Here is a 13068-nt window from a genome sequence, read left to right as displayed (position 1 = left end):
GCCTCCAATTCACAGCCACTATTCAGACCAGAGGAGAAAGGCTTTGACTTCTGGCTTTGTTTGACCAAAGCTTTTAATCACAGGTGCAGAGTTAGAGTTTAAAAAGCGAAACAGTACAGTACCCCTTTAATATACACTTGTATGGCATGCATTGTTTGTTTGGAGGAACTGCTGATGTGACTCATTAAAGTGATGAACTTTACAATAGCTGCCCTGCTAATAATTGCCAGAGCTATGACGACAAGCAAATACAAACATGTTTAGGAAAACCCTGCACACGTACCAGCAGCAGCAGCATGCACGTTATAGACAAACAAAGAAAGAAAAAGAAAGTGCCAACTACAGAAATTCAAAATAAAAAAAAAAGAATTGAAGGGTTACAGTACTGGCTGTGTTTTTTTGATTGCCAAGTACTGTGAATACAACGCAGCAACAGCCATAATAACTCAACACCTTAATAAAAATACAAGGCTGACATACAGAGAATGTACTGTGAGAAACTCTACAGTTTCAATACATAGATAATAGCTTATATTTATTTGTTTGACCATAATCAGTTTACCTTCCCTATACTCACACTAAAACACTTTTGCTGTTTAGGTAACGTTAATCAATGTAGTTAATGTAAGTTGATTTAACAAAATGTGTTGACATAATCGGTTTCCTGTCAGAGGGTTCTTTGATGATCTCAATACATTGTTAGCTCATTAGCATTCTTTTTTTTCCCCGTTTGACTTGAGTGACATGATGTAGACTTGTCATGTGTACTCATCATGTGATTTTTTTCACAGATAAAATAAAAACTAGCACTAATCGTGATAAAGATTAGAGTCCACTTCAATCACCACCCCCACAGTGTTCATTTTCTTACATACTTGCTGAAGAGAAGCAACCACAGATCATGCTTCAGCATTAGCGCTGATGTGAAAATGGTTGCAAAACACGGTGACACTTCAGTCTGATGTTTATGATTAAATGTGAAAATAGACACAGTAAATTGTTAACATCCTTTCAAGCTGGAGAAGGCATTTGTTTTTAAATGTACATACCTCAAATTCTCCTTTTGTGTACTTAGCATCAGGAACACTCACAATTTCATCATCAGCAAACTCTGGAAAACCCTGCAGGTGGAAGACACCGGTTTTATGTCATTTTGGATGATGAAAACATCAGCCACATGTGATCATTTTCATGTATAATACTGAGGGCCTTAATGAACGTGCAGGAAACTCAAGGAAGCGTCTTACATTAAAGTGCCAGAGAGTCAGAATGGCAACAACCATGCCAGTCGTGGTCCTGCCTTTGCCATTAGAGCAGTTGAAAACGAAGGCTGAGTGAGAGTCCTCAGCCAAGGCACTCTTCATGGCCTCCAACAGCTTATCAAACTCCTGAGAACAAGAACACACACACAGAGTTGATGTACAAAAACAAACACTCAAACTACAAAAGTATCTATTTATTTGAGCTAAATTAAAGCGTGTCATAAGTAGTGTTGTTGTAGTGTAACAAATGACTGTTCCTAAATCAGTAATCAAAATCAGCAGTCAAAAATCAAACATGCACATTTGCACAACAATCACTGTCAATGTTTTCGATGAGGAAAGCTTCCTTCAACAAAGTCTCTGAATATTTGAAATCAGGCTCAGAGATGGAGACCCTGAACTATTTCTCTACAATATTCATGCAATTCAACACAATGATAGTGTCTAGTGCGCCGGTGGAGAGGCTCTTTAGCCTGGGCAGTCTTGTGCTGACTCCAAGGAGGGACAGGTTGTCTGACAAACAATATGAGAGACTCATCCTAATGAGGTATAACCACTGCATTAGTGATAAACACATCAAATAAGCTGAACTATAAAGCCATAGTTTGGTGAGCGGGCAACGATAGAGCTTGTTTGAGTGTGGTTGGCTCGTTAAATGCAGTGAATATTATGTCATCTCAGTCAATGTTGTGGAGTAACGCAGACATAACACAACATTATTTAAAAAAGTAATGGAAAGTAATTTAATCTAAAAGTTTAACTTTTTACTTCTCATTTAGACAAACAAACATCTGCAAAATAAATGAATATCAATCAGGAAAATGATCAAAGTAGAGAGTAGTTGTGGTTATGGTGAAAATCCCAGTACAACAGTAACATTTTTAACCACTAGAGGGAGCACAAGGTTTATTCATTGTCACCTATCTTCATTACAATCAGCTACCAAAGGAACCTCTAAACTATTTCTGCACCTCCTGCATGTTTGTGAGTATTGAATGGTTTACCTCCTCCCTGGGCGCGCTGCAGTCCAGCAGAGGGATGCGTCTGTAGACGAGGCCCTGGTGGGTGCTTTTGTGCTGGTTGAAGATCTCCTGGACTGTCAGGCAGCTTTTGAACATCTTCATCTGTTTCTCCTGCTCAAGTGTCACCTCAAGCCACTTCTGAGCTCTCAGAATCTCCTCCTTCAGAGAGGTCTCCAGTTTCTACAGGCCAGGAGGGGATATGAGAGCAATTTTACTTCCACTGTGTGAAGACTGTCTCCGGCGCTCATCATTTATCAGACTGTAACTGCCCTGAAAAGCATCTAAAAAGCATTATTTTCACTCTACCTCTATCAGCTCTGGGTCAGACGATGGGATAGAAATGTTCTGGTCCGGGCACGACGGCTCCCTTGGTGTAAAAATCTGACCATTCCCTTCCAGCACCAGCTCCTCCTGCAAATTGACCCACAACACGTGGCTATGTTTCCTCTTCTCATCCGTCAGATGGGCCAAAACTGCCCCAGTAGCCTGCACACAGCAAGTTTATGATTAGCAGGCACAAAGCCAGAACTCCGGCTCAAGCGTCCTGAGGTGGGTGTGTGAGTGTACACCAAATCATCATGAGTCATTCCTCTCTAGTCTATTTGTACTCTTGTGAATATTTATGATGGCAAGGATGCATATTGATGATGTGGAGATAAAGTGGGAATGTGCAAATTATTTATTTACAAATAAAACTAAAAGATTTCTAGAATATTATTTTAAGATCCCTTGCTCCTTTTCCTAATTTGTAAGTCAACTATAAAAGAAAGAGAATAAGAATAAAGAGTGTTAAATAATCATTTCTAGATAGAAGTGGTAGCTATAAAATATTCTACTTTTCAATCCTTCAAGATAATGTTTAAGACTAATTGATTAAGTATTGTCCCTGAGTAAAAATTAGGGAATCTGCTGCACCTCTGATGTCGGCTGAGCCACTCCATAAACAGGCATCTTGGGCACTCGTCTAAAGTTGACCGCCTTCATCTCTTTCACCGTGCTGAGCACATCCGGAGCAAAGCACTCCTCAGCAACCTGTGCAGACACACGTAGTTACACATTACTTGGAACATATAGAGCACATTTGAGGATACAGATGGCTAGATGGCTGTGTGGGAAGACGAGAGATTTGTGATCTTGTGGAAAAGACCATGAGGCAAGGTTTATCAGTATAAAAAAAGTAGTGTTTGTGGGCACAAGCACTGCGGATTCATCTGTGGCCTGCATGATATGGTTTTGGTTTCACACTGCAGACACAGATACAATCAGAATTCTGATAACAGTATACATTTTCCGTGTAAGTGCTCAATTTTCTCACCAGGACCCGAGCTCCTTTGGTGACCAGCTCAGCCGGGGCTGACAGCTCTGATAGGTCCATGCAGGCCAGTAACCTGTACAGCCACGTGTGGCAGCACATCCACTGGCTGAAGTTGGACACAAAGGCAAGAGGATACTGCAAAATGCAATAAACAATTAGAACTCAAGATTTGTTTTATTTAAATTTTACTCTTATCAATCAAAACATTTATACAGGAGTACAAAAAACATTACCTGTTCGTGAAGGTACGCGTTAAATACAATCAAGTAGAAGTAGCGCTCCAAGCTCTGCATGGTTCTGTTGAGAAAGTAGTCTTTGGTACTGCTTCCCTGTGAAACAAACAGAAGTTTCAATGTCTGTTCCTGTAGACGATCCTGTATGTGCATTTAAGACCCTACTGATTTCAGGAGGATTCAGGACAGAAGAAAATCATCAAAAATTAAACACTCTATTGTTTCCGTTACTTAAGTCCTCCATCAGTTCAAGGGCTTTTTAATGCTCCATGATCATTTGAGTTCTGTGCCACTCTTGCTTTATTTAGCTGAAAATAAATTGAGCAGCAATAATCAAATGTCCTCTACAGCACACAGTGCTGCCTTTGAAGAGAAATTACAGGTTGCTGTCAGCGCTGCTGAATCACAGCTCAAAAAACAAACAAAAACAAAGGATCACTAACCTGAATTTGATAATCTTCACCAATCCCTTCCAGCTTACTCTTGTTCTCATATATTGCTTCTTTTATGTTGTGCATTTCGGAACACAGGGCGATAGCCTGGTCAACCTGTCAGATAAAAACAAAACATTATCAAATTCAAAAGATTTGAGAGTCATTGAGTTACATTCTTTGGTCCATTAGAATGAAATACAAAAGCAATTAGACCTTTTAAGACTTTGACTTAAATAATTTTATGATGAGCACAGAGATATGTTTTCCCTTCAGCAGAGGAATGTAAAAACAGCCTTCTATCGTCAAACTCTGCACATACGTAATTCTGCAAAGTCAAACATGAGAGCTTTCTATATATGTTTATAAATTGTAGGTTATCTATTTTACCTCCTCCATGACCTGCTGTCCATTAGGCAGCTTGTTGATCAGAGACTGGATGACCTGGAACAGTGGTTTGGGCTCTGAAGCAGCTGCTTCCTCAACTCTGCAAAACAAGACAAATAAGCTCAAATAAGTCCCAGCTTACCTGGCATCACAAAAGTCTGAATGAAACCAATTTCAAAGCTGCATCATTACACTGTATTATCAAACATGTGATTAAGTTTTAGGTCATATCATTTTCCATATGCATTTGATGCAGAGTTCTTACTGAGGCTGCGGTTGTGAATCACCCCTCAGGCGATTCATGACCAGTGTGCCCAGGATCATGGCTAGGTTGGTGCGGCCAACGCCCACCTGGCAACTGAAGAGCAAAGCAGGCAGCTGCCGGGACGCATCGTGGCCCAGAGACAAGCTGGTGCTCTCCTGGAAAACGGAGCACATATTGAAGAGAGACTCTCAGAGATGACAGACTGTAAAACACCTAACCAGATGAATGGTGTTATATCACTAAGGTGGTAATGACAGCAGTGCTAAAGATTAAAATGTTCCCCAGTGAGGGTAGGGGTTTGGGGATTTGCAGGTCATAAGAGGTTTTAAAACTGGCCAAAATTTGGTTTAAGTCAATACTTGCTGGTTCCTAATCTCATTTTGCACAAATGTATTATTTGAGATGCGAAAACTGTGGTTTTAAAGCCTGTTTAAACTACAGAAAAGGGAAGTAAACGAACTTCCTGAATGCTATAACTGCACATGCAAATATGAAGGATTGCCATGCTTTTCAGCAAGAAAATCTCCACAAGGACAATGCCATGAGTAAGGATTACAAAAGGAAAGAGTGAAAGAAAGAGTGTGGCAGAACACAGTACAGCTCTGATCCAAACACAGTTAAAAAAAAAAAAGGAGCCACTTTCCAACCACAGGGAACTGGACCGGCTGCTGCAAGTCAGTCCAAAAAAGGGCAAAACCAGACGAAAAGAACATCCTGTGTGAGTGAAGGGCAGAACGGAAACCAGACCGAGCAGATGACCAAAGAGCGGAGGTGAAGTGAGTAAAGACTGCAGGTTTTAGGCCATTTTTTAAAAATAAATATCACACTTATTCGTGATTAATAGGACAGATTCAAAAAGGCTACATGGGGATTCAAATGACCTTTTCGCTACCTCAGTGAGAAAGTCCAGATGCTCTCCAATATTCCAGCCATTAATAACTTTAATGGCACATCAAAACAAGATCCCATCAGAAGAGCAAAAAGCACGACCAAAAAAGGTCTATCTAATTGGTGGACTGTTCATGTGATTGGCGTTTTTACATGCGCTTACCCTGAGTATGTTAACAAATGCGTCAAAGTCTTCTTCCAATGGCGCTCCCTCCATTGGTAGTGGTAATCTGTAGTACCTGCAATACAACAGATTGTTACCGGAGGTTGAACCCGCGCCTGTGTTGTGTCAATATTGCCCTTATGTAGGTCATAACACACTGCACACACAAATCTGACCTAAAGTAAGACTCGACAGCTGAGCTCCCTCACGTTGTGTTTACTAATCTCATGGGTCTCAAACTTCACCTCCTTCCACAATCCACAAGGGATGATGGGAGAGATGATAATCATTGGACAATTAACAAAACTTCAAGAGATAGACAAGGCCTCAGCACTCTCCTTGGAGAATGATATTTTCTCTTGCCCTAGAAATGTGAGCAGCTTGTGACATCTCAATAAAGCTGACTCTGCTGATCTGATTGCAAAAACTCAGGGCAACCAGTCTTTGCACAAACAAGCGCCACTATTTATAACCTGCCCTGCATATTCTACAGTAAGCAGCCACACGTAAACTGACGTGTGAGCTGAGGAGGGCTAATAAAGGGACAATGTAAACAACCTGTAGGCCGGCCTGGTGAACATAGGCCTCTTATAGACCTCTTCAGTCACATGGATGTCCTCCTCACACGTGATGGAGATCTTCTGCGGCTCGTCTTTGAAGTACTCGATGTCATTGTAGACGTAGAAGATGTTTTCGTTGAGCTTGGCAAAGTCGTGGAGCTTTGGAGGAAGGAAAGGGAGAAGGGAGTGTTTTAATACGGCTGAGAACTATATTGTGGCAAAAAAAAAGTCATGAGTCATGTATGTATTGTCACCTCCTTCCTGATGGTGAGCTCCAGGCTCTCCACCAGCTCCTCCTTTTCCAGGCCATGAAGGTTCTCATGTAGGTTTTCCTTCCTCCTGGGGGTGTACGGCACAAAGTCGTCATCCTTGTGCAGAAACACCACCGGCTCCTCTCTTACACAGAAGAATATAACCTCCTGTTTGGAAGATGGGCATCAAATATTAGCTTTTTAAAGTAAGTGGTTGTTGCCTTCTACCAGCTACACCACTTCCAAGACCAACTGGAAACAATCTGTTGTCATATGACATGCAGCACATGAGTAAGGAGTTTAGAGAGGCCCGACGTATAATTTTGTCAATTTAATTTCAATTACGGTTAGTTTCTAGCTGCTGTAAGCACAGAGATTTATTTTCCACTGGTACACACGACCACAACTTTCTGTTTGCTCAGTTCTACAATTCAGCCACAGCCTCCAGCACTTGACTCCTCAAATATTTACTGACAACACGGCTAGAAAGAGGCCAGGCAGGGCTACAGTAAATACTGTAAAGGCAAGATTTAAAGGCATAAAATCTACCAGTCAACATATGAACAATTTATGTGAGCTCATGTGTGTAAATTCTGCGTGTATAAATAAGAAAGTGACCTCGTGTCCTTGCGCCTGGAGCCTCTGAAGAACCTGTTTGAAGCCATTCAGGCTCGGCTGACCCATCCCATACAGAGGGTAAGACCCCTTGACTTGGCGGAAGTTGGGTGCTCCATAGCTGCCCGTGGTATTGAGGACATCTGCCTTGCTGTACACATCCTGGACCATGAAGTACTCCCCCTGGAAAGCAATGCAACTTTCATCGGACTTTAACCCTAACACAACTTTTCTCCAGCTTCCACTGGAGCCTGTATTAGTATTTGTAAATTCTGCAGAGCAAAAATGTCAACACTAAAGTAGTTGGATAAATCTGAAAATGGTGTTTTCGTGTGAAAACCACTTGCAGCCTTGCTGGAATTTTAAGCTTTTTAGTTAACTGTTTTGTAAAGTTTTAAGTAAGTATTTAGGAGCATTAAAACAAATTGGAAAAAGGCTAAAATCTATTCTTCCTTTTTCTGTTGGCAAATAAACTCCTGCACAGTCTGATTAATCTGTTGTCTCAACAGGTTAAATCTGCTCTGTCACCTCCATCTCTCCAACATTATACATTACAAGTTCTATTGTGTCCAATAGAACTGAATATGTCAAAATATCTCACAATATTGGTCATTTTTAGTCATAATTTCCAGTTACAATGTCATTAATTCCTACACTGCTGCACTAACTATCAATCAAATCACCATTTTATTCTTTGAAGGTGTCTTGACTACATAAACATTAATACAGACCACAGACAACCTGGCTTGAGCTTGATAAAATACCTGGATTTGTTTATCTCTGCGGCCATGACATTAATTAAATCTTACATTCACAATGTATTTTGCCTTCTTCTGAACGAGAACGGAGGGGGAATTAATTATCTATCTACCATTATGTTAAAAGTAAGAACTTGACAGTGTTCCACTGTATTCTGTAACCCGCCAGTCTCTGTGACCTGTAGCACTGCAACAAAAACATCACCTTCACGTAACATTAAGTGCACCATGCCTGAGGAAAAATCAGTTGATATTTGCTGAGTGATGAAGGTGAATTGTTATTTCCACTGTGTTCTTCTGCAGCTGAGAGCACAGACACAGAGCAGTGATGAAATATGTGGTGAAAGCCCAACACAATCTGGAACTTCACAGGTTTAGTTATGATATTCAGTAGAGTAAAAATAGAACATGTTTTTTAACAAAGATGTTTTCATTTCCCACCAAACGAACTTAATAGATTTGATAAGGGATTTGAAATTGTCCAAATTTGATTAGCAGATTCATATTTGATAAAAATGCTGTAGAACACCAGCCCTACTGAAACACGCGTATTGTATGAACTTAACATTTCTGACACACAACACCAGTATGAGCAAAAATATTTCATCATTCTATTTGTGTCCATGTTCCAACACACACTTGGCGTTTTCAAATGTTTCCACTCTGGGAAGTGTTTCTGAAACATTTCTGGTTGTGAACATGCTTAATGCAGATGCCAAAACAGAGAGGAAAAGATGTATTTTTAAACATATCTGACTTCCTGATCTTACTGTTCGTAAAACTGCTGACCTATCTATACATGTAAACAGAGTCTACGGGTTAACACTGATAAAACCCTGCATGCCTGAACAGACGCAGCAGAGGTGACGGAGCAGATCAAAGCCCTGATAAAAGGGTGACAACATTCCTGTTTCAATTGCTGCCCCAGATCATAAAACAGCGCATGACAATGTTCCAATGCCACTCAGCAATTTGGACATGTGAATGTGAAAAGAGCAGGCTTAAAGACAGGTGAGATGATTCCACATCTTTCTACGACAGTGCGGTGCCTTCTTGCAGCTAAGAGGTTTGTTGTGTATGTTTTGCTTACCTGCACCAGGTAGTGCTCGGGCATGGCGTCGGATATCCGACCAACTTTGTAGTTGGTCTTGAGTATGTCATCGTGAATCTGAAATTCCTGTCTGCAATTATACCTGTGAAACAGAACACAACAGCAGGTCTGGGTGGTAAACAGAGGTCAATTCAATTATCAGCTACTATTTGCCAGGCCTGGATTGACAAATGAGATGATAACGGGGGCAAACACTTCGGCTAGGGGTTGGTGGAGGGGGCTGTCACCACAGTGATCAAAGAGGATTAACACCCAATTGTGAGAACGCGGATTCGGGGAGGGACTTACGTGATGACGACAGGTGCGACTTTGTTGGTGATAATGGACTTGGCCTTGTTGTTGTGGATGTTGACTGTCTGGAAGGGGCTCATGCTAAGAGACTGCCTGCTGTCAGCCATCCCGTTGCCATGGACACTTTCAAGTGGCGACGCTACGGTTACAGGTTGTGGTGCGGCACTGGCAGTTGTACCCATGCTCCACAAGCAGCTGTGAATGACATCGCAGCGTACTCAGAAACAGGAAGCAAACACACAGACACACATGCATACACAGTGGCAACACAGGGTACATATGGGGAGGGACACCACTTAGAGACAAATCAAATCTATTTCTAGAATGTCTCATACTTCCCCACTGAAGTGAATAAAAAAAAAAAATTAGAGCTACGAATAGATTTTTCAAGTGATTTACAGCGATGTCAGTCTGTCTGTTGTCCACCACTTTGGTCCACACTGAAATATCTCAACAACTATTGGATTGCCATGATTTGTGGTTCTCAGAGGACCATAGAAGTGCTCATAGGCAGATTTCTTGTTAACTAATGGGAAAAGCAAGGCAAGCTGTTTCCGCCTGTTTCTAGTCTCATTCCTAAACTAAGCTGAGCTAACTGCGTACGGACAAGAGTTGCATCAATCTTCTCATACAAGTCTAGGCAAGAAAGTAAACTCCCAAAACAAACTATTAATTTAAATGTGGGCTTCCTATTGTGTTTTTTAATCATTTTTGCATTCATAAGGTTTATCATTCATGCACATGCATTTATTTTATCCAGCTGCTGAATTTAAATACTGTAAATATGAATCATTATTCTCAATGCTTGACATACTGTCTGTTCCAGCTATTATGTCTGATTTATTACATGAAAAACAAACAACAGATTAAAACGGTTTGATGCCTCTATATCTGACAAAGAGCCAATTTAGGCTATGTGATAAATCATGTCATACTATACTACTACTATAACAATTTTACTCATAACAGGAGCAGTTTTGTGATTGTTTTTAAAAGAGGTAGAACATGTAGAGGTTTCCCTTCATAAAATCCCCTTTTAGGTTTAGTCAGCACTTAAATTACAATCATCATCATTAACTTCACATCTCTACAATTCAATCATGGTGGCATGGGATTAGAGTCGAGTGTGACAGTATTTATATTTTAATCAACTTGATATGAAGCACTCAGACCCCCACGCGAGCCAGCCACAGGTTTCAACCAAACCTCCTCCACTCTGAATAAACAGTGAGCTTTGCAGGGAGCTCTGCAGATAAACAAACGAGTCTCCCGACAGGCTACAATAACACTGCTCCTCGACATCGTTTACAGCATGTAGCTGGTCAACATTATACTTTAAACAACACACAGAAAAGCACTGACACATACTCACAGATACACATACGGTAACACTGGGGCACCAAAGTGCAAACCAAAACCACAGAATCAATCCAACATCAAAATCTACTTGATGTGACACAGCTGAGGGGTATGGCAGGGTTGACTTTTGCTGCCTGACCTCAAAGCAGCTCTGTGTGATCTCCAGCTCTGAACAGAGTGGACTCTCATTGTACAGAGAGGCTCTGTGAAGAGAGAAGTGCCGGTGAGTCACCGCTACTCTCCTCTTTGTTGCGTCTGAAGCTGAGTGGGCAAGTCAACCTTGTGTTTCGAGACCTTTTGATTCAGTAGGGAGATTCTCCTCTTATAAGCACAACGTGGAAGATGGCAACTTATTGATTTTCTTATTATCTTGTCTGCTGCCATGGTTAAAAAATATAGGTACAAAGTCTATCTCTCGAATTCAGCAAATATGCTACGAAATTTTAAAAAAAAGAGAAAAAAGAGGCAGAATCTCTACCCAAGTTCCATAAAAGGAAGTCAAGTTTTCAAGAATACTTTGCTCCTGCTGCCCAAATCTATTTGAGTCCTCACCACATACCAAAAGCATCTCTGTTGCCATAATTCTGGGACTACCACAAGAAAAACAACAAAAAGCCTCCACACTGGAAGAATCCACTAAAATCTGACATCTTACGTTTGAGATGAGGAGCGATCTGTACTTCGAGATCCTTTTCTTTGCTGCTTGTTTTCCGCCATGGTCCAAAGTAGTGTGAGAACTTGGCATCACATCCAAAAAGAAATCTTCCTCTCTTGGATGCCCTTGCCCACTCCCAGTCAGTGGGAAACACCCCTTGTGGGAGCTCAAAGTGTCTGGCTGCTTAGCATTGGGCAAAAATTTCAGGAGCTTTCAGACAGCGTCCTCCTCGTCCACGTCTTATCTCATATGATGTTGGGGAGTAGATTCATGCGAGAAACAAGTCTCTGCGGAGGGGACCGGGGGGAAGTAGTGGTACATCTGGCAGCCAGATGGCCAAAGTTCAGCTCCCTTTCACAGGGACAGGCTGTGCACAAAGACGACACAGTTGGCTCTTGTACTGTACAGCCAGCAGTACAAAGGGAACACGCTGGAATGATAACTCAACTAACCGATCAAATTTAACATCGACTGGTTACAGCTTCTCAAATATGAGGATGTACTGCTTTTCTTTGTTTTATAAAACTATAAATGTAATATTTGGGGTTTTGGAATGTTGGTCAGACAAAAGAAGCACAATTTAAAGACACCCATAACCTTGAGCTCTGGGAACTTGTGGTGGTCATTTTTCAATACTTAAGCACTTAAGACAAATCAAAAGATTACTGTCTTTCAGTTTCTCCATATTGAAATGTAACCACTGTTATTACTAGTCAAGTTTCCATACAAATGTAGTGCACATTTTTACCACATTTCTACATAATTATCAAAAGAAGAGGCAAATTAATAAACATTTCCATCCTTATTTCTCCAGTCGAGCAGAGACCTCAGAGCATTTATCGATATGCCAACTTTTCCACCTCGGCCAAGTGTAAAAACGTTTAGTCAATAGTTCTTTCTGCACTTCTATGGGATGCATGTCTGCTCTGGGGATCCATCATCTGTTGTTCTTCCTTAAGTTTCTTCCTTTTTCCAGACTAAAATTTTCAGGGAGTTTTTCCTATCCAAACTGAGGGTCTAATGATAGAGGGTGTTGTATGCTGTACAGACTGTAAAGCCCTTTGCGGCACATTTATGACCTAGATCTACAGATACACCTAACTTGACTTGACTTGAAATAAAAGTAGTAAAAATAAATAGTTACAACTGTCACGTCTTCTACACTAGTAAAAAACAAAAGTGTAGGTATGAAACATGATAGATATAGACGTCTTCTGTGTCTCCTTGACTTTCTATTTGGACTAGAAAAAAACGGAGCTTACAGTCTGTGCATTCCTCACAGTAAAGAGCATTTACATAGCAAAACCTTTTCAATCCCTGTCACTTTAAGGACATTTAATCAGTAGGTTTGCTTTACCCACCACCACAGTCATGCATGATAATATGCATGTTCCTATTTGGCTCAGTAGAAAGCTATAAAACACTCTGACAACAGATTCTCCCAATATTCTCATCCACACAAGAACTTCCTATATCTTACCCATGTGGTGTTGTTATTTGTA

At 40.9% G+C, this 13068-nt stretch overlaps 1 protein-coding gene across 3 annotated transcripts in view; it reads right to left on the bottom strand.

Moving 5' to 3' along the window:
* pald1a (phosphatase domain containing paladin 1a) overlaps positions 1–13068 on the bottom strand; it is a 52945-nt gene that overhangs the window by 33720 nt on the left and 6157 nt on the right. For 2 of the 3 annotated variants that reach the window (XM_035670591.1, XM_035670581.1), the window contains 16 exons: positions 9550–9747; positions 9241–9343; positions 7396–7575; positions 6781–6945; positions 6525–6685; positions 5967–6042; positions 4916–5070; positions 4654–4750; positions 4276–4380; positions 3833–3928; positions 3600–3734; positions 3200–3316; positions 2591–2770; positions 2267–2464; positions 1248–1388; positions 1050–1121 (listed from right to left, as the gene is read on the bottom strand). In XM_035670591.1, coding sequence (XP_035526484.1) covers positions 1050–1121; positions 1248–1388; positions 2267–2464; positions 2591–2770; positions 3200–3316; positions 3600–3734; positions 3833–3928; positions 4276–4380; positions 4654–4750; positions 4916–5070; positions 5967–6042; positions 6525–6685; positions 6781–6945; positions 7396–7575; positions 9241–9343; positions 9550–9734 — 2166 coding nt within the window. In that variant the 5' untranslated portion in view covers positions 9735–9747. Of the gene's footprint in view, positions 1–1049; positions 1122–1247; positions 1389–2266; positions 2465–2590; positions 2771–3199; positions 3317–3599; positions 3735–3832; positions 3929–4275; positions 4381–4653; positions 4751–4915; positions 5071–5966; positions 6043–6524; positions 6686–6780; positions 6946–7395; positions 7576–9240; positions 9344–9549; positions 9748–11566; positions 11798–13068 lie in introns of those variants that run through there. The other variant, XM_035670574.1, reaches the window with a different exon arrangement.

This window comes from Morone saxatilis, unplaced genomic scaffold (genome assembly GCF_004916995.1).
Source record: "Morone saxatilis isolate NCDOM2014 unplaced genomic scaffold, NCSU_SB_2.0 Contig1, whole genome shotgun sequence".
Taxonomy (NCBI): Eukaryota; Metazoa; Chordata; class Actinopteri; family Moronidae; genus Morone; species Morone saxatilis.
The sequence above is the reverse complement of the archived record's forward strand: the minus strand, read 5'-3'. Positions and strand labels throughout refer to the sequence as shown.